The 22,671-nt window shown below is 58.6% G+C and overlaps 4 protein-coding genes across 8 annotated transcripts; 3 read left to right on the forward strand and 1 right to left on the reverse strand.

Annotated features, from left to right (window-relative positions):
- The first annotated feature begins 330 nt into the window (after positions 1–330).
- LOC132083924 (gap junction beta-5 protein-like) lies at positions 331–3,079 on the forward strand. Of its 2 annotated transcripts, none has more exons than XM_059488901.1 (2): positions 331–382; positions 1,011–3,079. In XM_059488901.1, exon 2 carries the CDS (start codon positions 1,035–1,037, stop codon positions 1,860–1,862), a length of 828 nt encoding a protein of 275 aa, XP_059344884.1. In that variant the 5' UTR covers positions 331–382; positions 1,011–1,034; the 3' UTR covers positions 1,863–3,079. The 2 variants fall into 2 exon arrangements, with proteins under 2 accessions (XP_059344884.1, XP_059344883.1); XM_059488900.1 differs by lacking the exon at positions 331–382 and adding an exon at positions 435–542.
- A 3,650-nt stretch (positions 3,080–6,729) lies between these two features.
- GJB3 (gap junction protein beta 3) lies at positions 6,730–11,313 on the forward strand. 4 transcript variants are annotated; one of them, XM_059488907.1, is made up of 4 exons: positions 6,730–7,008; positions 8,162–8,297; positions 9,328–10,112; positions 10,382–11,313. In XM_059488907.1, the coding sequence occupies exons 3-4, from the start codon at positions 9,358–9,360 to the stop codon at positions 10,392–10,394; spliced, it is 768 nt and encodes a 255-aa protein (XP_059344890.1). In that variant the 5' UTR covers positions 6,730–7,008; positions 8,162–8,297; positions 9,328–9,357; the 3' UTR covers positions 10,395–11,313. The 4 variants fall into 4 exon arrangements, with proteins under 4 accessions (XP_059344890.1, XP_059344886.1, XP_059344888.1 ...); XM_059488903.1 differs by lacking the exon at positions 10,382–11,313 and having other exon boundaries at positions 9,328–10,140; XM_059488904.1 differs by lacking the exons at positions 6,730–7,008; positions 10,382–11,313 and adding an exon at positions 7,472–7,678 and having other exon boundaries at positions 9,328–10,140.
- A 716-nt stretch (positions 11,314–12,029) lies between these two features.
- GJA4 (gap junction protein alpha 4) lies at positions 12,030–15,210 on the forward strand. The gene is made up of 2 exons (XM_059488894.1): positions 12,030–12,315; positions 13,058–15,210. Exon 2 carries the CDS (start codon positions 13,078–13,080, stop codon positions 14,107–14,109), a length of 1,032 nt encoding a protein of 343 aa, XP_059344877.1. The 5' UTR covers positions 12,030–12,315; positions 13,058–13,077; the 3' UTR covers positions 14,110–15,210.
- A 6,420-nt stretch (positions 15,211–21,630) lies between these two features.
- SMIM12 (small integral membrane protein 12) lies at positions 21,631–22,671 on the reverse strand. Its single transcript, XM_059488917.1, has 2 exons — positions 22,094–22,671; positions 21,631–21,956 (listed from the first exon to the last, which is right to left on the reverse strand). Exon 1 carries the CDS (start codon positions 22,508–22,510, stop codon positions 22,232–22,234), a length of 279 nt encoding a protein of 92 aa, XP_059344900.1. The 5' UTR covers positions 22,511–22,671; the 3' UTR covers positions 21,631–21,956; positions 22,094–22,231.

The raw sequence follows: 22,671 nt of genomic DNA on the forward strand, positions 1-22,671 counted from the left end.
AATTTTATTATTTTATTGGTAGGCAAAATATTTAAGGAGATCCAGCGCCAAACGCAGCCCTGGGAGTTTTTGCAGGGCGCGTTTATCCGGCACGATGCAAGCCGGGCTCAAATCGGCCACGCAAGTATCTGTGGCTGGTGAAAATTGGGGTTTTTTTTGAATGCTCAGCCCCTCGGCATTGCAGGGGCTGTGCAGCCCCCCCCAGCCCAGCCCAGCCGCTGCCTCTGCCCTGCCGGGGGCTCCCCGGTGCCCCCTGGGCACGGCGTGGGCACACGGAGCGGTGGCACCGGGCGGATTCCAGCGGTGGGAGAGGACAGCGCAGCGCGGTGAGTCACGCCCCGGCTGCTCCTATTTGTTGTCTGCCTGGGCCAGGCTTGGCAAGGTAGGGGAAATTAATAACAAATACCTGGGCAACGAGGCGGGAGCTGCGGCGGGATGGGGGCTGAGCACCGGAGGTGGCTGGAGGATGCTGTGGCTGTGGCAGAAACCTCGAGTGGTGACAGTGGGGACGGTGCTTGGAGGAGACGTGTCACCTGGAGCAGGTCTGTGCTGTCAGTGGTGTCACCCGGAGCAGGTCTGTGCTGTCTGTGGTGTCCCTTTGTGCCAGCACAGGTCAGAGGTGGCCCCAGGAGCAGGGCTCAGTGCTTTGAGGCACACAGGAGCTCCTTTTGCTGCTGCTTTAGTGTCACTCTTGTGCCGAGGTGACAGGCAGGATTGTAGAATAGGCAAAGAAGGCTTTATTTAAAAGAGTGATATGATCGATTTTATTCTATTGGCTAACTAACAGAAACATCTTTCTTTACGCACTGTCTTTGAGAGGAACAGAAAAATAAAGTAGAGAAACACAACTTGCAAATTGTTTATAGTTAACAAGTTATCTCATCTTTCTAGCTCCTTAAAACTTCTCACAAGCCGCTGTGAGAAGTTGTTGTTGTTTCTCTCTTGCTGTTTCTCTCCCTCTGTCCCACAGCATCCACACTTCAGTGTCACGGTATCTTCTCTCTCCACAGGCTGCCTGACAGGATCGAGGAGCCATGAACTGGGGGTGGTTTGAGGGGCTGCTCCGCGCTGTCAATGTCTACTCCACAGCCTTCGGCCGCATCTGGCTCTCCCTGGTCTTCATCTTCCGCCTGCTGGTTTACCTGGTGGCAGCCGAGAAGGTCTGGAGCGATGACCACAAGGACTTCGACTGCAACACGCGGCAGCCGGGCTGCACCAACGTCTGCTTTGACCACTTCTTCCCCGTCTCCCACATCCGCCTCTGGGCCCTGCAGCTCATCCTGGTGACCTGCCCGTCCCTCCTGGTGCTCATGCACGTGGCCTACAGGGAGGCCAAGGAGGAGAGGCTCCGTGAGATCCAAGGGGACAATTATCGCCGCATCTACCCCAACCCCGGCAAGAAGCGGGGCGGGCTCTGGTGGACGTATCTGCTCAGCCTCATCTTCAAGGCCTGCGTGGACCTGGTTTTCCTCTACGTCTTCTTCCGCCTCTACAGGAACTACACCCTGCCCCGGCTGGTGAAGTGTGAGCTGCAGCCCTGCCCCAACATTGTGGACTGCTTCATCTCCCGGCCCACCGAGAAGAACATCTTCACCCTCTTCATGGTGGTCACCACCTGCGTCTGCGTGGTGCTGAACCTCATCGAGGCCACCTACCTGATCGGGAAGCGGTGCCACGAGTGCCTGGAGGTCAAAGGAGGGGACAGCAGGAGGAACAGCCACGACTGCCCCATGTCCTGTGCCAACCCCGTGGGCACGGGCGGGCAGGTGTTCCACGAGGCTGACTACAAACCCCCCACAGCCACCACCCCGCTCACAGCCTCCTGTCCCAGCACGCTGCCCAAGGATGAGGCTGGTTCCTAGAGCTGCCCAGGAGAAAGCAGGAGCTGCTCACCTGGCCTGCAACTTCCTGGCTGCTCTTCCTCCTCTGTGCTCCAGTGTAGGAGTGCTGAGGGTGGCAGCACCCTGGAGTTGGGCTGTGCCCGAGGGGTCTCTGCCTCTCCTGTCCTGGGAAAGGCATTTTACATCATCCTGCTGAATTTGGGGTAAAGCTGGGGCTGTAAAACACATTCTGTCCAAGGCAGTGACAGGCAGCTGTGAACTGAGAGTGATGCCCACACTCTGAGCCTGTACCAGCCAGGACAGACAGCCTGATACCTCAGGAAACCCCTCTCCCTGTCTCTCACCCCACATCAGCCACTCAGTGGGCGTCAAGGCGACCTCAGACTGATGCAATTGTCATTAATAACACTCATTAGTTGAGTGGGGACAAGAGCAGGTCCCAGGTGCTTCAGCCACCTCAGGCATGAGGATCCAGCCAGGCGGGATGGATCTGTGGGTTGCTGGATCATCCTGCCTGGCCAGGGCAGAACACCTGAGCAAAACAGCCAAATACAGGAGGGGAAAACACGCCAAGCATTGATTAAACAATGACATTAAATGGCAGAATCTGATCTCGTTTGTTGCTGTAATCCATCGCGTTCGGCCGTGACACGGGCAGTGCTGCCACTTCCGAGGCCATCGGAGCAGCTGAGCATTAGCTGGCATGAATAATTAACAATAATTTCATGGCGAATGCACTCACAAGTAACATTAACACTGAACATGCAGCTCGATCTGTTACTGGTTTTGCTCTGCTCAGAGGGTGTGATAATTATTTTTTCCACGAGCAGTGACAGTGCCAGCGCTCCCTGGCTCTGTCCCAAAGGAAGTGGCACAGGGGGTGAGGGGACACCATCGCTGTGTCCTTTATGTGACTGAGGCCATTCTCAGTGACAGATCATTGCAGGGATCCAGCTGAGACCTTCCATGGGCAAAACTGAGCTCTTTCCCGCAGCTGGATGGGGCTGCTGGGGACAGGCAGGGCTGAAGGGAAGCCAAGAGCAGGTGGGGCTGCAGCACTTCTGGGACTGAACCAGCCACTGGTGAGGGTGAGGATGGTGGAGAAGCCCTGGGGGGATCCTGGCCACAGGCACTGAGCCCCCTGAGCCCACAGCAGCTCCTTGATTTTGGGGACCTTTGGGGTCAGAGACGCAGATGATGAAATACATCTGCATTATCAGATGTACAAATGAAATACATCAACACGGATGATGAAATAAAGAATTTTTTCCACTTCTCAGGGGAAGTTGTGCTGGCACTGTCTTGCTTCCATCCACTCCTGCTGCTGGATTATCCACCTGAAAGTTTTCTTTATGAAGTGCACAACGTCAGAGGACACAAGTTGTTCTTTGTGTGCGAGCCATTGCCCCGCATTAAAGAGCATGGGCTGGGCTGTTTGTTTTCCAGCAAGGTTGGCCACTCCTGCTCCAGGCTGGAGAGTGAAACCCCAAGGAGTTCCCCTCTGCAAGCACTAATGGGGACAGAAATGAGCCCCAGAAAAACCTCCCTGTGCCACCTCTGCACACCAAAGCACAGCTGGAGCTGCTGCTCATTGACAGACACCTGAAGATCCAGTTGTGGATGTTGTTGTGCTGTTTTGTCATGCTCAGAGCAAACATTGCAGGGCTCTGAGTGTGTTGCACCATCCAGGCTTGGGATAAGCAGCAGTCAGCCAGAAAAACGAGAGCATTCAGCTGCTTCTTTTGATACTGGTGGCAAAAATGGAGGTCTGGGTGCTGGGATATCTCCTGGAATGCAGAGGCAGGACCAGAGTCAGCAAACCAGGGGGTGTGTCACAATAAAAGCTGAATATTTCCCAGATTTCACGTCCTCACACAGGAAATTCCCTGTATTTGCTTGTGAGATCCCAGAAGACCTCTTAAATCTTGGGATGGGGGAATTTTAAAGAAACTCACCACTAACTGCAGCCCAGGCAGGGATGTGGAGCAGACTGAGTGCACAGGTCAGGGTAAATTGACCTCCCCAGCTTGGGCTTCTTTCTGCCCTGGCCAAAACCTGCCTGTTTGCTGGGAATTGAGGAGAATCTCTCTGATTTATGTGCAGCCCTGGCTGCCAGCTCCCAGGCCCCCATGACTCCTCTGCCCCTGTTCTTGCAGGGGAGTCTCATCCCTGGGGATGTGGCCCTGCAGGGGGGACAGCTGTTGGCAGGCAGAAAATCCTGCCATGCTCCATTTAAGACCCTTCTAAAAAGGGTTTTATGTCTGAGCTTTTCCTGCTGGTTTGGCATCCAGCTCTACAGTTTGGGTTTTTTCTTCATGGAGGAGCCAAGGTTGGGCCTCCCTAAATCCCAGTGTTTACATGTGGCCCTGAGGCCTCTCAGCTGTCCCCCAGCTGTGTTGGAGCAGGGTGGCACCAGGGTGACACGTCCTGGGCACAATCCTGCAATGCTCCATTTAAGACCCTTCTGAAAAGGGTTTCATGTTTGAGCTTTTCCTGCTGGTTTGCCATCCAGCTCTACTGTTTGGGTTTTTTCTTCATGGAGGAGCCAAGGTTGGGCCTCCCTAAATCCCAGTGTTTACATGTGGCCCTGAGGCCTCTCAGCTGTGTCGGAGCAGGGTGGCACCAGGGTGACAAGTCCTGGGCATAGCCCTTAAGCTCCCAAGTGCTGAGATGTGCAGAACCACGCTGTCACCTTGTCCCTGTGCCCACACTGGCAGCGGGGGCGCAGGGATGTGCCCCTTGACGGATTTATGGATTCACCCAAACACCCAGCTCAGCATTTCAAGCACTGCCAAGCATGGAGCTGTTTCAGCTCCCCACCCAACTGCCTGAGGGAGATTGCAGGTGCCAAATGCACCTGAACTCTCTCACCGTGACCACAAGAAATCTCAAAATTGCAGGCAAGAGGCTGCTCAGGGGGATCCGACCCCTCTCTTCACCTGGCCCTTACAGGGTTTGGCTGTGGGGCAGGGAGCAGCTGCCTCTGCAAGCATTCAGAGCTTCCAGTGCTTCTCAACAACTTCTCTCTCTCCAGGGTTTTCCACCTCACAGCCCCCAGATTCCTGCCGAGCTCCTGCCACACCAGCTCTCTGCATAACATAGCTCAAATTCCTGATCCGGGCAGCTCCGGGGTCAAGGAAGGTTCCAGAGACACTGCTTGGCTCTCAGTTGAGATTAGAGTGCCCGTGGCTGTCCATTCCTCCAGATTAAGCCCATCCTGCACCCCCAGGCTGCCACCTGGGTTTGCTTTGGGTCTCCTGGGCTCCCATTCCATTGTCCCAGCCTGACAAACCCTCACTGGCTTTATTTGCCCTCCTGGATACAAAAAGCCTCGGGGCAAGTGGCTCCTTGTCTGCCAGGAGAGCAGGGAGCAAATCTCTGCAGTCAGGGAGGAAATTCCTGATCCAGGCAGCTCCGGGATCAAGGAAGATTCCAGAGCCCCTGCTTGGCTCCCATCTGGGACTGGGGTGCCCATGGCTGTCCCCTCTTCCAGGGTCACCCCATCCTGCACCCCCAGGCTGCCACCTGGATTACTTTAGGCTCTCATACCATTGACCCAAGCCTGACAAACCCCCACTGGCTTTATTTGCCCTCCTGGATACAAAAAGCCTCGGGGCAAGCGGCTCCTTGTCCGCCAGGAGAGCAGGGAGCGAATCCCTGCAGGCACCAAAGCACCCCGGGGCTCCTCAGCCGTGTCCCCATGGGAGGGGTGGCCCTGGCCGGGTGCCGAGGCGGCTCCAGCGCGGCTGATCGGCCCCAGGGTGTGCCGGAGGATTCCAGGGAAGCCTCGGGGCACTCTGGAAACCAGGCGAGGGAAGGGAAGCAGCATTCCTGCCCGGCTACATCGGCACAGGCATCTACCCATGGGATATCCGGCGGGATGGGGCTGGCTCAGCCTCCTGGAAGCCCCCGGTGCTCTGGGGAGTGGGACAGAGCGACACCCCACCTTGGGGACACCCTGCAGGTCCCATGGGGGTGCAGCATGTGAAAAACGCATGTATTTTATGATTGGCTTTTTGCAAATATTCAAATGAATATTATATGTGTTGTGTCAGAAAGTGATGCTGGATTAATTGTCTTAAGTACTGTGTTAAATATAGTTTTAGGTTATAAAAAATGTTAAAATAGAAACGATGCTATGTAAGATGCTTTGTTTAAAAGAAAGGACTCACAGCGAGATAGCAACCACAGGACACCTGAATCTTTCAGAGAAAAAGAATTTATTGCCCTCTTATCAGAAGAAACGAACTTCTTCCCGCCTCGAAGGCACTGTTAGAATTCGGAGGAAGAAGTTGACATGACCAGACAGAATCCTGTGTTTGAATGGAATTTATGCATCATGTATGAAGTGTATGAATATGCAACAGGCTGTTGCTTTTAAGGGTTAACCTTTTGTTAATTTTTTGGGCTCGTGATGCCCAGAAAAATGTACCCGGACGTCCGTAACTCTTTGTTTTTATTGTCTCATATTGTCCTAGTTCAATTTGTCCAAATTGTTATTACTCTAATTGTGTTACCATTATTTTTAAACCACTTTATTACTATTAAACTTTTAAAAAATTTAAAAACAAGTGATTGGCGTTTTTCCCAAGCATGAGGCAGCAGCAGAGCAGGGTCGGGCTGCACGGGGACCCTGGTGCCACCCTGCTCGATGGCAAAGGTCCCACCTGGCCACACCGGCCCCGCCAGGGCGGTGCCTGCAAGTTCCTGTAGGTTGGAGATACCGATGAGCTGTTGCAAAACTATTACTAAGGCAAAATCATTTCAAAAGTGGGTTGCAATTGCGTAATCCGGGACTCTCAGCCCTGCTTGCTGGTGGGCGCAGAGCAGGGGGACAGAGCGGCGTCTCTGGCCTTGCTGCCAGCCTGCAGTGCCCTGCAGGGATGGGACATCACCTGGAAGGAGTTTCCTGCGGAGGAATGCGTCTGTGCCGATCTCGCTGCGGGATCTGACCCGCCTTTTGTTGTTGGAGCCGAGCGTGTGTGTGCATGTGCAGCCAGAGCCTCTCCGGAGCTGTTTGCCAGACTCACCCAGTTACTGGGAACCAAACCAACCACCCTTCCCCTCCCCTGCTCAGACAAACCTGCGTGTGCAGGAGGGCTCAGGCTGGGAAGGAGCTCCCCCGATCCCATCCGGACACCTTCCTCTGGCTCTGCCACCTGGACAGGTACCTGCTGGGGCACTGGGTACTCTGGGGCTGCCAGGGTGGAGGGGGGACAGCCCTGCGGGGTAACGGGGGGCAGGTGGGAGCTGTGCTAAGGTGTAACGGGGTGCAGGTGGCTGCTGTGACAGCGGGGTCAGAAGTGGGGATCCCATCATCACACAGCGCCACATCGGGACCCCACAGGCCGTGCCAGGGGTGATGAAGGGGGATGGCACAGCGTGGCACCCCAAGGAGCAGCAATGGCCTCACGGCCACCTCATGGCCACCTCTGTCCCACTCCCAAAAGGGGCAGAGACCCCCTGAGAAAAGTGCTTCTGCTGAGTTTGCAGCCCAGGTGGGAGCAGGGCGCTGCCGGCTCCAACGCCCTGCGCCCACACGGGGCAGGACCGTGACGCAGTGGGTTGGCATCCCGGGGGCTGGCAAAGGTGCCGGGCTCTGCGGGAGGCAAACGGGCACTGCCGGCACAGCTGAGCACTCCTGAGAGCTGCCCCTGCTCTGCCTGGCTGCCATCCAGCACTGGGCAGCCTGTGGGGGCTCACAGAGTGCTGCCCACGGCCACTGCCATGGGGATTGGTGCAGAGCTGGGCACGGAGATCACAGCCCCTTCCTGCCCCACGGCGGGTCCATGAGTGGAGCCAGCGCTGGGCTGAACTTGGCACACACTGCTGGGCAGGTGGGTTATGGGCAGGTGGGTGCTGGGTTGGTCTCGTTGGCACCAGGGTTGGGGTTGTGGGTGAATTGGCAGGCTGGCACTGGGGGCATGCAGAATGTCCAGGTTCCACCAGCACCAGCTTTGGGGGACAAACAGCAGCTCTCCTCTCCCAGTTTGAAACCCAAGGGTTGGGTGGGAACGCAGTGATTGCTCCCCACCCTGACTCCCGGCCAAGGGTTTGCCCGGAAGGAAGATCTGGTTCCAGACGGCGTGGTGAGTGAAGGTGTGTGGGCATGGGCAGAGGCACAGCCCTGGCACTTGGCACATGGGGACCCCAGGGACCCCAGCCTGGGGCCACTCAACCCAGCCACCCTTCCTGGTGTGGAAGCGTGGGAGCACAGCCTCAGCTTCGGGGTTTGCTCTGGGGTGGCCCTGGCCAAGCACAGGCTCCCAGAGTGTTCCATGGGCTCTGGGCAGTGCTCCAGGTTCTGTTCCACCCCACAGCCCTGGGACACCGCAGTGCACTGGATGAGAGGACCCTGATCACCACTCTGCCATTGTGCCCTGGCTATGCCCCGTGCTGGACACTCCCCACCCCACAGCCCCCGGTGAGCGGGGAAGGAGCCTGAGCCTCCTCCAGGTACGTCTTGGAAGGCACTGGGTGGGCAGGAGGCAGCAGCAATTCCTTAAAAGTGTTCTGTGAATCTCTTTGCCAGGGCAGACATCTTCACAGCCCAGAGGGTTGTAAAAACCACCTGGGTTTGTAAATCCAGGTGCAGTAAAGCTCCGGGTCAGGCTTAGAACGTCTCCCTGCTCACTCAGGGCAGCCCCAGGCTGAGCTGCTGAGCCGGTTTGGCCGTCAGCACCTCCGGCATTTCTGCAGGGGCAGAGCACTGGCCAGGGTGACATGGTGGTGACACACACAGACTGTGACACACACACACACGGACTCTCACTTTCTGCAGCCCCACTGTCACCTGTGTTTGGGCTGCCTCAGGTATTACCCGTGAGACAGAAAACAGGTCCCTGGCATGTCCCAGCACACCAGCTGGGACAGGAGCAGCCATTTCCCCTTTGGCTGGTGATCCTGGCCTGCTCCAGCAGAACGTGCTGCCAGTTTGCACCAGCACACACAATCAGGCACGGAGCTGGTGGCAGCGACTTGGCCGTGTGGCTCATCCCTGACAGCAAAGGCTCTGTCAGAAGGAAGTGCAGAGGGATTGAGGAAGTGTAAAGAGATTATCAGCAGGAGTGTGAGGATGGGCTTTACTGTCTGCAAGGGTGAAGAGCCCCCGTCCTAGATGAATGTAATGTGGTGGGGGAGAGGATTCATAGGATGGAGTACACTGCCAAGCTGGACATGGCTAATAGGAAGAGTAGGCCTAGGTTAAGGTCTGCTAAGGAGAATGGATGGGGCAATGGGGTTCAGATTGAGATTGCTAGAAGTAAGGCTAGTATTGGGGTTGCGATAAATAAGATTGGGGAAGATATTGATGGTCAAATAGGTTCTTTGATAAATAGTTTTAGTCCATCTGCTAGAGGTTGTAGGAGCCCGAATGGGCCAACAATGTTTGGGCCCTTTTGGCCTTGTATGTATCTTGTATGTAAGTGAGAGTTAGTGCAGCAAGAGGTGTGCAGTGGGGTCTCCATTGCTCCTTCTGCCTCTCCAGGTTGGGTGACCCTGGTTTCCCTCAGCTGCCATGGATTGGAAAACGCTGCAGGGGCTGCTCAGCGGGGTCAACAAGTACTCCACAGCCTTCAGCCGCATCTGGCTCTCCATGGTCTTTGTCTTCCGTGTGCTGGTCTACGTGGTGGCGGCCGAGAAGGTCTGGGGCGACGAGCAGAAGGACTTTGACTGCAACACGCGGCAGCCGGGCTGCACCAACGTGTGCTATGACCACTTCTTCCCCATCTCCCACATCCGCCTCTGGGCCCTGCAGCTCATCTTTGTCACTTGTCCTTCCCTCCTGGTCATCATGCACGTGGCCTACCGGGAGGACCGCGAGAGGAAGAACCGGGAGAAGAACGGAGAGAATTGCCCCAAGCTCTACAGCAACACGGGCAAGAAGCACGGCGGGCTGTGGTGGACCTACCTGTTCAGCCTCTTCTTCAAGCTTGTCATAGAGATCCTGTTCCTCTACCTCCTCCACAAGATGTGGGACAGCTTCGATTTGCCACGGCTGGTCCAGTGCACCAACGTGGATCCGTGTCCCAACACCGTGGACTGCTACATTGCTCGGCCAACCGAGAAAAGGGTCTTCACCTATTTCATGGTTGGAGCCTCCTCCATCTGCATCGTCCTCACCGTCTGTGAGATCTTCTACCTCATCTTCAAGCGAGCTGTCCAGAGGACAAGGAAGTGGAGGAAATCCAAGCGCTCCGTCAGCTACAGCAAGGCCTCCACCTGCCACTGCCACGTCAAGTCAGAGGAGAAGGAGACCAAGTCCCAGCCGAGGTGTGTGGCAGCCCTGACTGCTCTCTGAGGGGTGCTGGGGAGGGTGGTGGGGGAAGAAGTGTCCTGGTATGTGCCAGGGATGGTTGGCACCACGGGTGACCACCACACTCTTCAACCAGGACCTCGGTGGCTGTAAGGGGAGGGGGACACATCCATGGGAACTCTCCTGCTTGGGACCACGGGCACATCCCTGGCTGTCCCAGTGGTGTGGACACGCTTGCTGGCAGGTTGGTGCTGGCCATGCCTGAGTGTGTCTGTTCTTCCCACAGAGAAGAGCTGTGACCTCACATCTATCCCAGCCGGTTCACATTCCCCTCAACTTGGCTTTTCCAGCCTGGCAAATCCCTGAACCCTCAAGAGTTGACCTGTGTGAAAACTGACTAAACCCAACAAAGTAATGTCCCTGGAGAGAGACCCACGGGTGCCCGAGCAGACACAGGTAAGGCAAGGGACACCTGGAGCTCTGCAGGTGGCAGTGCCACAAGCATGGACATCACAGCAGCACACAGATCCTCGTGTCCAGAGCTTCTCTTGGGTCCTGCTGCTCTATGCTGGGTGTGAGTGCCCCCAGCTGGTGCCCAGCCAGGGCTGGTGTCACCCAGTGTGTGCCAGTCCTCCCAGCTCACTGTGCCTCACACATGCACTGCTTTCTTTTGTACCAAGAAACCAAAGGAATTCTGGGCTCTGTGGCCAGAGCTCTCTTCGTGCACCCAAAGTAACGACAGAGGACCAGGGCTCCAGTCTGTTGGAAACTGTTCTGCTGGCCCAGTTTGCCCAGTTTGCTATTCCTCCCCCTTGTCTCACACAAGCACCAAGCCATGTCTTGCCCAAAAGCCCTTGCTGGCTCTGCTGCTTCCCTTGGTGCCTCTGTGTCCCCCCTCACCTCACATCACACCCAGCTCAAGCTACGGATCCAAAAGTCCAATAAATGTCATTTTTGGAGACACCAAAATCTGCTCTACACGCTGGAAATTGGGGACTGGTGAGGGCAGAAGACATGGATGTGCAGAGGTTCCTCAGGAGCCTGCAGCCAGGTCCTTCTCATCCGCCTGAGCTGGGCATCGGCCGAGCCCACAGCTGAGCTCACGTCCGCCCGTTCCGCCTCTCCCAGCTTGTCACGCGTCGTTAAACTTTAATTCAGCAGAACCTCACGCTGGCCCCCAAGGAAATCAAGGAGGGATGAGCATCAATTATTTACTAAACCTTGATAAATATTACAATAAATAGAAATTATTTCCATTTAATCTCTCCTTAAGCAGCGCAAGCAGAGGGTCGGCTGTTCCCAGCCCTGCTCAGCCCGCCCGCATTTCACGGCCCCACTGGGGTGTGCTGAGACCCCCGAGAGCAAAACTCCGTCTGGAACCTGAGCGGGACTTCCCGGCCGGGCTCTGGTGTGGTTCATCCCGAGAACCAGTGGGACGCGAGATCGCAGCTGGGCTCTGATGGGGCTCAGCCCGGGAGACTGCGGGATACGGGATAGGGGCTGGGAACCGGTGGGGTTCATCCCAGGAACCGACGGAATCGCAGCTGGGCTCTGATGGGGCTCAGCCCGGGAGGCTGCGGAATACGCGATGGGGGCCAGGCACGGTGCAGTTTATCCCGGGAACCGGCGGGATGCGGGACTCCGGTGCCCGGGAGCCTGCGGGATAAGGGATAGGGGCCAGGAACGGGTTGGGTCCATTCCGAGAACCGGCGGGACGCGGGATCACAGCCGGGCTCCGGCGGGGCTCCAGCACCACCCAGCGCCCGCCGCGCCGCACGGACCTCGGGGGCAAACCACGAGCGCCGCAGCCGCGGTCCGGGCGGGGCGGGCAAGGACGGAACATCCCCGGGACACCGGCGGGGATCGGACGGAGCATCCCGGGGTCTCTGACTCAGCGGTTTGCCCGGTGGCGGACCCGCAGCCGTAGATGAGAGTGTGAGAGGCACCCGAGCTTCCACCGTTCGCCCCCAGCTTCGGCCCCGACGGCTCCGGCCGCCCCCGCCCCGCCCGCCGGGGCCGCCCCCTGCTCGGGGGCCCGCGGGAGGGGGCGGCCCCGCACACCTGCGGCTCGGCCCGGCCCGGTGCTAAGCCCCGGCCCCCGGTTTCCTGCCCACGCTCCTCCTCCGGCTTCCCCGGGCCCCGAATAAGCGGAGGCACCCGGGCCGACCCCGCACACTGAGCGCGGCCCGAGCCCCGCGGGACGTGCCCGGCGCGGCGGAGGTGAGTGCGGGCACCGCCGGGACACCGTGCTGGGGACAGGGCACCCCACGGCTGCCGGGGGTTCCTTTAACGGCACAGCCGGCACTTCTGAGCTTAATTAGCGGCGGTTAACGAGGAGCCGGGGCTGCGGCCGCCCTGTCCCTCTCTCACAGCCGGGCCCCCCAGAATGCCGGGAGTGGCAGCAGGGTGGTGAGCGGTGCTGGGGATCCCCTGGCCGTGGGAGGGGACTGGGGCTGGGTGCCCATCGCCCTGCAGTAAGGGAGCTGGTGGAGGGCTGTGTGTTCAGTTTGGGGTGGCAGCTGTACCCCAAGGGGTTGTGCTTCCCCTCTAGACCATCCTGCTCTCTGCTTTTTTGGAAAGCCAGGGCAGCAGCAAATTTGTGAGCCCCCACGGTGCCTCCCCTCAGGCGCCCTGAGCTCCCTGGGCAGCCCCAAAGCCCCACTGGCTCTGGGCTGTCCCCAGAGTGGCCAGGAGAGCCACGAGCTGTGGGTGCCGCTGGGAGGGGAGAATCCCTGTCTCTCCCAGCTCTCTGTTCCTGCACTGTGTAGGAGGAGCCCTCTGGGGACTCCTAAATGCTGCCTGGAACCGTCCCTCCCTCAGAAGTGGGATGTTCCTCAGAGGGTTTGCTGGGACACTGCAGAGCAGCCATATCCTGAAAAAGCAGGGTTTGGGTGGTCACATCTGTGCTCCCCAGCATGGAAACAGGGCACTGACGTGGCTGCTGTCTTCTCTCTGCTGGCAGAGGCAAAGGGTTCCTAGAAGATGGGTGACTGGGAATTCCTGCAGAAACTGCTGGACCAAGTCCAGGAGCATTCGACAGTGATCGGGAAGATCTGGCTCACCGTGCTCTTCATCTTCCGCATCCTCATCCTCGGCCTGGCCGGGGAGTCCGTGTGGGGGGACGAGCAGTCGGATTTCGTGTGTAACACCAAGCAGCCGGGCTGCACCAACGTCTGCTATGACAAAGCCTTCCCCATCTCCCACATCCGCTACTGGGTGCTCCAGTTCCTCTTCGTCAGCACCCCGACCCTGATTTACCTGGGCCACGTTGTCTATCTGTCCCGCAAGGAGGAGAAGCTGAAGAGGCAGGAGAGCGAGCTTCGGGCTGTGCACAGCAAGGACCCCAAGATCGAGCAGGCCCTGGCAGCCCTGGAGAAGAAGATGTCCAAGATCTACATGACAGAGAGCGGGCGGCTCAAGATCCGAGGGGCTCTGATGTGGACCTACATCACCAGTGTCATCTGCAAGAGCATCTTTGAGGCTGGTTTCCTCGTGGGCCAGTGGTACCTGTATGGCTTCTCCATGGTGCCCCGCTATGTGTGCAAGAGGGACCCCTGCCCCCATCAGGTGGACTGCTTCATCTCCCGCCCCACCGAGAAGAGCATCTTCATCATCTTCATGCTGGTGATGGGCCTGATCTCCTTAATCCTGAACCTCCTGGAGCTCTTCCACCTCTGCTGCAAGAGCCTGCTTAGCAACATCAAGAAAGTGTCAGGGCCAGCTGTACCGAGCCAGGACAACTTTGTGGATGACATGGTCACCAGTCCCTACTCTCCCAAGCACTATCCCTTCCTGCCCATGGCTGAGAGCCACGCACCCTCCTACCAGACCTACAACAAGCTCTCCAGCGAGCAGAACTGGGCCAACTACCGCAACGAGGAGAACCTGGCCCTGGGCGGCGGCAGCAGACCCCTGTCGGACCCCTACGCCCCCGGGGCTGCTGAAGCCTCCGCCCCGGAGGAGAAGCCGGGCAGCCGGCCCGGCAGCTCAGCCTCCAAAAAGCAATACGTGTAGTGCCGGGCTGGCCCCGGCCTGCAGGGGGACGTTCCTCGCTCCCTTGTGCCTGCAAAGGTGCTGGCTGTGGGCAGGCAGCTGCCTCCTGCCCGGTTCTGTGCTGTACACATTCCCCTCTGGAGGCCCCAGAGACCTGCCCGCCCGGGGATTGGGATGGGATGCTCAGGCCGTGGAGCTCTCGCCGGTTTTCCCCACAGACCCTGCGAGGAAGGAAACTGCACGAAGTTCCCCGGGACAGCGTGTCCCGTGTGCCTGGCCGTGGGAAAGGGAGAAAGCCCTGGAGCCACGGCGTGGAACAGGCTGTCCCCAAGGCATGGCTGGAGGCTGCTGGCCATTGGGAGCTGCGGTTCAGCCAGAGCCCAGAGCCGGGAGTGCAGCCGTGGGAAGCTGCTCCTCTGCAGCCTCCACACGGAGCAGGCTGAGCTGGGACTGCCAGGAAAAGCTGGGCTGGGGCAGCTCTGACTGATCCTGGCCACCAGCCCCATCCCATTCCAGTGGCCCTGGCACCTGCCCAGCGTTTGCTGCACAAGCTGCCCCCTCCCCATGGGACACGGAGGGGTTAAGCCAGCTCTGTTGTCACCAGCAGATCCCTGGGTCACTGTGGGTGACCCAGGAGTGTGAGTTCCTCCCCTCCCAGCCCTGGGCTCTTTCCCATGGGATGTGTGCCTTTAAGTTATTTTTAACCTGCTGGGCTGAGCACGGAGTTTCTGCCTTAAAGGTGCAGTTTGCAGGGACTTTGGGGGCTGTGTCCAGCCTGGCCATGTGCCTTGGAGCCCTGTGGGGTTTAGGGGGGAATCAGCCCAGCACCTGATGGTTTTGGGGTTTTTATTACTTTGCACTAGTCATCTCCTGCTCTGGGCTGAGGGGCTGGGGAGGGGGGACTGGAAGGACAAATTTGTCACAGGAGCTGTCACCCTGACTTCCCCAGCCCACTGATGCTGTGAGAGGGGATTGTCCTGCTGTGACCAAGGGGCTGCAGGTCCTGTGTGACCCAGGTGTGAGGGTGGGGGTGGGCACTGCCCTCAGCACTGTTTCCCTTCCCCTGGCAGATTCTGTGTTGCATTCTTGTTGAATAAAGTTGGATGAATGAGAAAATGTGAAGGAGGTGTGACTGTGCTTCCTGCAGCCTCCAGCTGCCTCTGGGAGGGCAGGTGAGGGTTTGGGGCTGAGGGAGGGAGAAATGCCATCCTTCACTGGGGTGAAGGGGAAAGTGAACACCCAGCTGTGCTGTGGGTGCCACTCACCCACTGAAAGCACAACCCTCCCTCCCTGCTGCGGCCTCCTGTCCCCCTGAGGCCAGCCTCAACTCAGGGTTTTGACAGAACTGTCACGTCCCAGGCTCGTGGTGGCCCAAAGCAGAGCTCAGCCCCTCTCCCTCCACTGCAGATAAACCCAGCAGAGGCCATGGAGCTGCTCGTCGCTGCATAATAGGTGGAAATGAGCCACAGATAAAGGCACACAATGTGGCTGGGGCTGTTGTTTAGTTTCCCCAGCCAAGCCAGGCCAGAGCAGAGCCTGCTCTGTATCAAGGGCCTCTCTAGTGAGGGTGGGACAGGCTAAAAATACCCTGGAGAAAATGAAATATGGGTGATATGGGGCAGTGTCACTGCCATCGACCACTGGAGGAAATGAGGAGGGAGGCACCCAGCTGAGCTGCCCTTGGGCTGGGAGCCGAGCCCACCCTTGGCTTCCTCCCTGCTGAGGATGAGGGGGGTGAAACCCCTTGGGGTGGGGGTTTGGGCACATCAACAGCTCCCAGCACTTCCCTGTGCCCTCCTGGAGGAGCCTGGGGTAGATCTGCTGTGGGAGGACCCTGCCCTGCAGTTTGCAGGGACTTTGGGGAGCTGTATCCAGCCTGGCCATGTGCCTTGGAGCCCCGTGGGGTTTAGGGAGGAATCAGCCCAGCACCTGATAGTTTGGGGGTTTTTGGGTATTTTTTACTTTGCACTAGTCATCTCCTGCTGTGGGCTGAGGGGCTCTGGAGGGACCTTGCCCTGTTGCCCATGTGGGACCTGCCAGGCCACCCCAGCACAATGGGGGCCACATCCCCATGCTCCCCAGGAACCAGCAGAGCTCTGGGGGGAGCAGCCTGGTGTGCTGGGTCAGGAGGAAAGGAGTGAAAGAGAACAGAGCAGCCATGCCATGTTTACCCACCACAGCGTCCCCAGGTCACCTCCCCTCTCCCAGACTCCTGTTTTTGTTGGCACAGAGGGAGCATCACGCTTTTCCTAGCTACCCTGCAAGGTGAAAAACAAGACAGCCGAGACCCCCCTTTCCCTTGCCTGGATTTGCAGTGCCCCGGCGCTGCACAAACACAGCTCCGTGTCCCACCATTGTTCCCGTGTTGTGACAAAGTGCCTCGGGGCAGCTGCAGTGACCCCCCAGCCGCCGGGACGTGCTGCCAACAACAACAGCGAGGGGTTTTACCTGCGGGCCGGGCTGGGGAGGGGGCAGCAGCGGGGCTGGGGTTGGCAGCAGCCTCGCAGAAGGGTGGGCGGGCAGCCCTTAGGCAAATAAAAGTTTGGAGCTGATAAGAGGCCAGGCTGAGCGCTTTGGCACAGCCCGGGGACAGACAGCGGCCAGACAGGCATTTCTCACACCTCCACACTCCCTCCTGAGTAAACAGCTCCCTCCGGTCCCTTGTGGGAACGGCACTCGCTCCCCCAACACCCGGCCCTGGATGATGATGCTGAGCCCCATGTTGGCACAGTGAGGGGCTCCCATGGGCACCCCCAGAGTTAGGAAACACTGTGAGGCAGCTCTGCCAGTCCTGGAGGGACCACACACTCCCAATTCCAGAACCCCAATTCCTGCTGGGGATGTTGGTCTAACACCAGTCACAGTCCCCCCGAGCCCTGGGGCCCCTCTGCAGGGAGGTTTCTGACCAGGTTTCTGACCAGTCCATGCCAGGCACCCTGCTCAGCTCTGCCATGCCTGGGACAGAGGGCTGTCCTGCCTGAAAGGCTCTGCTGGCCAAGGAGTTTATTTTTAACCTTTCCCAGCATACAGCAAACAGCAAGTGTCTAAATCTGACCCACTCAGGAAGAGCCGAGGTGGGAGCAGAATCACAGCTGAGGGGGAAGAAGGGCAGAGAGCTGGGCAGGAGGGTGCCAGGCAGGGCCACAGCGTGGCCACACGTGCCCACAGGGCCCAGGTGTGTCCTCAGGGGGAGTGGGAGCAGTCAGGAGCATCCTCCCAGGTCAGGCACAGAGCCCTGACCCCAGCACTCTGTGCCCACCACTGGGGCAACCCCAAACCAGGAATAATCCTGCCCTTTCCAATGGTGCACAGTGAAGGAAAAGCAAACCCCACGGTGCTCCCTTCCTCCCTGAGTTATATTGTATTTATATAACTCAGGGGGTTATATTTAGCCCTCCACTAGGGTCCCTCCATGCACGGGCATGGCAGACAATGCAGCCCTGTGTGAGAACTGCAGGAGGGAGGAAATGCACTCAATAGCTGCATCCTGACATTGTCACTCACCCCCAGCCATTTCCTCATGTGGAGGCACCACAACAGCAGTGCCCAGCACCCTGTGCCCACCCTGGCATGGCTCCTAACCCTGCCAGCAGCTCAGGGCATCATCCTGATGCAACACCAGGCAAGCAGAGGCTGCTGCCAGCAGAGCCAGGGGCTTTTTGTGGCATGGCAAGATCCATGTGGCCTAAAAACAAGGACCCACAGTGGTCCTGGAGTGCTGGGGAAGGGAATCAAGCCTGAGCTGTACCTGCAGGAAGATCCATTGATCCCCTCCTTGGGGATTGATGGGAAGGGAATGGGAAAGGAATGGAAAGGGAACACATTCCCCTGTAGCTGAATGTGAAGGGAACACGTTCCCCTATAGCTGAATGGGAAGGGAACACATTCCCCTGTAGCTGAATGCGAAGGGAACACGTTCCCCTGTAGCTGAATGTGAATGGAACACGTTCCCCTATAGCTGAATGGGAAGGGAACACATTCCCCTGTAGCTGAATGTGAAGGGAACACGTTCCCCTGTAGCTGAATGTGAATGGAACACGTTCCCCTATAGCTGAATGGGAAGGGAACACATTCCCCTGTAGCTGAATGTGAAGGGAACACGTTCCCCTATAGCTGAATGTGAAGGGAACACGTTCCCCTATAGCTGAATGGGAAGGGAACACATTCCCCTGTAGCTGAATGTGAAGGGAACACGTTCCCCTATAGCTGAATGTGAAGGGAACACGTTCCCCTATAGCTGAATGGGAAGGGAACACGTCCCCCTGCAGCTGAATAGGAAGGGAACATGTTCCCCTGCAGCTGAATGGGAAGGGAATATATTCCCCTATAGCTGAATGTGAAGGGAACAGGTTCCCCTGCAGCTGAATGGGAAGGGAACACGTTCGTTCCCCTGCATCTGTCCCCAGCTATGGCTCGAGGGATATGACTTGGTGCAGAGCAGAGCTGCTCCTCTCCCACGGCACTTCAGGCCCTTTCTGGCCACAGAAGGAGCCTCCAGGAGCAGCATGGAGGGAGCCATAGCAGGAAGCGAGACGTGGAGGCTGGGAAACACTTGGCTGCTCTCAGGAAAAGGGCAAATCCAGAGCCTGGGAAAAGCCTGGGCTGGGAGGGAGCAGAAGTCCCCAGGGGCTGTGGGACACACGCTGAGGGATGTTTTATTTGCTCTCCAGCACAGCTGGGGTGAGCACCCGCCGTGCCCCGGGGCTGTGGGGACACCGTGCTGTGGGAAGGTCTGGGTGTCCCGGGGTCACCCCACTGGGGGCATGTCCAGGGTGTCCTGGGGCCACTGCACTGCACCAGGATGGGACAGCAGAGTGTGAGTCCCTGCCAGCCCCTGCTCCTCTCCTCCCAAAGCATCATCACTGCAGGCCTTGCAGGAAGGGCCCGGATGGCCTTGGGACATCCCTGTCACGGACATCTTTTATGGAAAATCCTTTCCTTAGGATTTTTCCTCCTGAGAAGCTGAAAGGCCTCAGGAAAAAAATGTAAACATTGATTATCTGCTGCTGTGGAATGCAACAGGTGCATCTGTGATTGGTCTCATGTGGTTGTTTCTAATTAATGGCCAATCACAGCCCAGCTGGCTCGGACTGAGAGCCCAAGCCACAAACCTTTGTTATCATTCTTTCCTATTCTATTCTTAGCCAGCCTTCTGATGAAATCCTTTCTTCTATTCTTTTAGTATAGTTTTAATATAATATATATCATAAAATAATCAATCAAGCCTTCTGAAACATGGAGTCAGATCCTCGTCTCTTCCCTCATCCTCAGACCCCTGTGAACACGGTCACACATCCCTGTGCCAGCACAGAGTCACCTCATCCCCAGCTGGAGCATCCCTGCTCTGATCTAACCGGACATCCAGAGCAGCCATCCAGGTGTGCCGGATGGCCAGGGGGATGTCACTGTCCCCCAGGCACAGCAGCTGTCCCAGTCCCCTCAGTGAGCTGGGGCACAGCTCGCTGCCAGCATCCTGCCTGAGGAAACCACCTTCCTCCTCTCATGAGCTGCTCACGATGGATTCCAGGAGCAATGCAGGACCTGGGCAGGACAGGGGGTCCGTGGGGAAGCTGCGGCTGCCCTCAGGCTGTGCCAAGAGCACTGCAGTCAGCCTGACCCCCTGGTTGTAGATGATAATGACTGCTATTCAGCCTAGGTGGGAGATGGAAGAACAGGGTAGGATTTTTCAGATTTGTGTTTGGTTGAGTCCCATTCATCCTCCCAGGGCTGCTGAGAGGATAGCTAGGATAGTTAGGAGCCTGAGGCACGGCCATCACAGGCTGGGCTGGGACTGGGAGTACTTGTGGCTGCTGGATTCAACCCCTGATCCATGGAACAGTGCAGTCATGGATGCAGGGACATCCCTGAAGCTGGACAGGCCTGGAGGATGCTCTCACACCAAACACTGCCCTCCTGGCCAGGGATGGGACTCCTTGCCTGTGGACAGGCTCACTGCAGGCAGGGCTTCCACAGCAGCCTGGACCACAAACCCCCTGCACCAGACCGAGCATTTGCACGTGAGTGGCTGTGAGCAGGGTTTTACCATAATGGCTTACTCAGCAAAGCTTCCTCTGGCTCTTCGTGAGGGCTGCTCGCCCTAGCCCTGAGAGCTGCCCGCTCCTATTCTTGTCCCGCCGGCACTTCCCAAGCGGCACATTGTTGGGATTCAATGGGAGGAAGGGTGGGTTTACAGCACTGGAGGCTTAGGAGAAAAGGCAGCGAGTCTGGGAAGCTGCTTCACCCCTGTCCCAGCGCCTGCGGGAACGCACAGAGCTGCAGCGGGATGGACGGGTGTCCCCACACACATGGAAAACAGCTGGAGTGCCCCAGGCAGGGATGGGAGCAGGGCAGGGGCTGCCAGCCAGGTGCCACCAATGCCCAAGCTGTCACCGTCAGGGCTCAGTCCTTCCCCCGTGCTGGAGCAGCCTCCCCACCGACACTGCATGGGGCAGGAAATGGGGCAGCGAGGCCCCCCCAAAGGCCGATTGTGCCCCGGCCCTGGGAACGAGGGGATCAATGGGCTGTAAACAGCCGGGGGAGCCGCTCCGGCGCGGGGTGAACAAAGGCATTTCACAGACAGCTTCCGAGCTGGTCCCAGCTGGGAGAAGGAACAGGAGCATTCCCACCCCAGCACACAATAGGGAACAGCCGTCACCCCACAGCCCGGCTGGGAAAGCAGGAGACAAAGGGGAAGGGGCTGCTTCAGGGGACAGCGCCAGCCTGCCAGGGGGACAACGTGGTGGGCACTGGCGGGAGGTGGCAGTGGCACAGGGCAAGGACAGGCTCTAAATCACAGCCAGGCTCCTCCTGCACCTTCTGCCGAGGCTCAGCGGCCCTCGCAGCAAAGGTCAGAGTGCTCCATGAGCCCAGCCGAGAGCAGCAGTCCAGGCCAGGCCAGGCCAGCAGCTCGGGCAGCAAACAGAGCCGGGAGCAGGGCACTAAAGCTGTCAGCGGGGCAGGAATGGCCCCGGGGCACAGCACAGCGCGGTGTGAACGCTGACTACCTGCTGACCCCGGCGCTCGCACCGGCACGGCAGATTTATCGTCCCCGGGAGGGGAAGGCCGGGCCGGGGCAGAGCCGGGGCCTTGCTCAGGCACCACGGGAAAAAACAAAGCAGGAGGCAGCGATAACCCCGGCCCTGGCCCTGGCTGCGGTTTGTCCCTGCCGTGCCAGCAATGCCTGAGCCTGGAGGGGACACCAGTCAGTGCCTGCTGCCAGCCTCTCCCTGCTCAAACCCCAGTGGGATCCCTGTCCCCTGGGACCCCACCCTGTGCTGTCACAGCCCTTCTCCTCCAGATAAAGAGGTCAAACGGAAGCAGATGACGCAGCTGGGGGAGCTGGGAGGGCGGCACAGCCACAGCACAGGCTGGGAATTGGGTGCCTCCTTCTCCTTCCGGCCCACCACCCTGCTGCCAGTGCCCAGCCAGGCGCAGCAATGGCATTTGTCCCACTGCAGCAGCTGTTTTTGAACACACAGGGAGCAGAGACATTCCCTGAGACAGGGATGGGGCTGTGCTGATGCAGGAGACACAGAGGCCCGAGAACTGACAGAAGTTTATTGCGCAGAGGGCAGAGATCTCCCCATTCCCAACACATCGCCTCGCTCAGAGCACCACAAGGGAGCAGGACCAAGACTTTCAGCTCCCCCTGTCACCGTTCCTGGGTGGGATGATGCAGGAGGGGATCCCCAGAGAGCTCCATGGCTGCTGCAGTGCACTGGGGTGTGGGGCTGTGTTGGGGTTCATCGAGAGCCACAGGGGATCTGGAAGCAGGGCAGCAGTTCTTCCTGTCACTAGCGGTCAGCCTGACCTCATCCCGTGGCACTCAGGTCCAAACTTCTACTTTCACACCATGGAAGAAATCAAACCTGAGGAAACACAGATAAAACCAGGCCGAGAGTGTTTTGTGGCACAGGAGCCAGGCCTGGCGAGAGCTGAGGAGTTTCAGACTCTCTCCATCTCCACACACGGCTCCCTGCCCGCTCTGCCACCGAGCTCTGGGTACCTTGAGCAAATCCATGGGGTGGCAAACCTGACCCTCCGGTGAGGAGCAGCAGGTGCAGGAGGGAGGCTGGTGGAAGCAGTGCAGGTGTCAGGGGAGTCCCCAGTTCCAGGGCACCGCCTTTGCCCAAATCACCCTTTATTAACTTTTTTCGGCCCGGTTCCTGTTGAGCACGGCCCGAGGGGCGAACTCCAGCTTGTCCTTCAGGCTCACCACCTTGGTCAGGTCCTCGCCCGCGATCTCCTGCAGCTTGCGGTCCTCCCGCTGCTCCGAGATGCTTTTCTCCTCCTGGGCCGTGGCCGGGGGGTCTCCGCGCAGGAACCACTCCAGCTGGGAGCCCACCAGCCCCACCACGAAGGCCACCGGGAAGGTGACGTACGGGGCCTTGGAGCGCACGGCCGCCCACAGCACGGACCACATGCCTGCCGGCGGCGGTTACCGGCCGGCCTTCAGCAATGGCCGCAGGGAATGGGGACCCGTGTGGGCCGCGCAGGGACCCCCGCCCGGGTCCGCAGGGACCCCCGCCCGGCCCCGCTCAGCCGGGCCCAGCCCCGGCCCCGGTCCCGCTCACCCGGGCCCGG

This window comes from Ammospiza nelsoni, chromosome 25 (genome assembly GCF_027579445.1).
Source record: "Ammospiza nelsoni isolate bAmmNel1 chromosome 25, bAmmNel1.pri, whole genome shotgun sequence".
Classification (NCBI taxonomy): Eukaryota; Metazoa; Chordata; class Aves; order Passeriformes; family Passerellidae; genus Ammospiza; species Ammospiza nelsoni.

Coding starts and splice junctions, on each gene's coding strand:
- LOC132083924 (XM_059488901.1), top strand. CDS start 1,035: ATGAACTGGGGGTGGTTTGAGGGGCTGCTCCGCGCTGTCAATGTCTAC.
- GJB3 (XM_059488903.1), top strand. CDS start 9,358: ATGGATTGGAAAACGCTGCAGGGGCTGCTCAGCGGGGTCAACAAGTAC.
- GJA4 (XM_059488894.1), top strand. CDS start 13,078: ATGGGTGACTGGGAATTCCTGCAGAAACTGCTGGACCAAGTCCAGGAG.
- SMIM12 (XM_059488917.1), bottom strand. CDS start 22,510: ATGTGGTCCGTGCTGTGGGCGGCCGTGCGCTCCAAGGCCCCGTACGTC.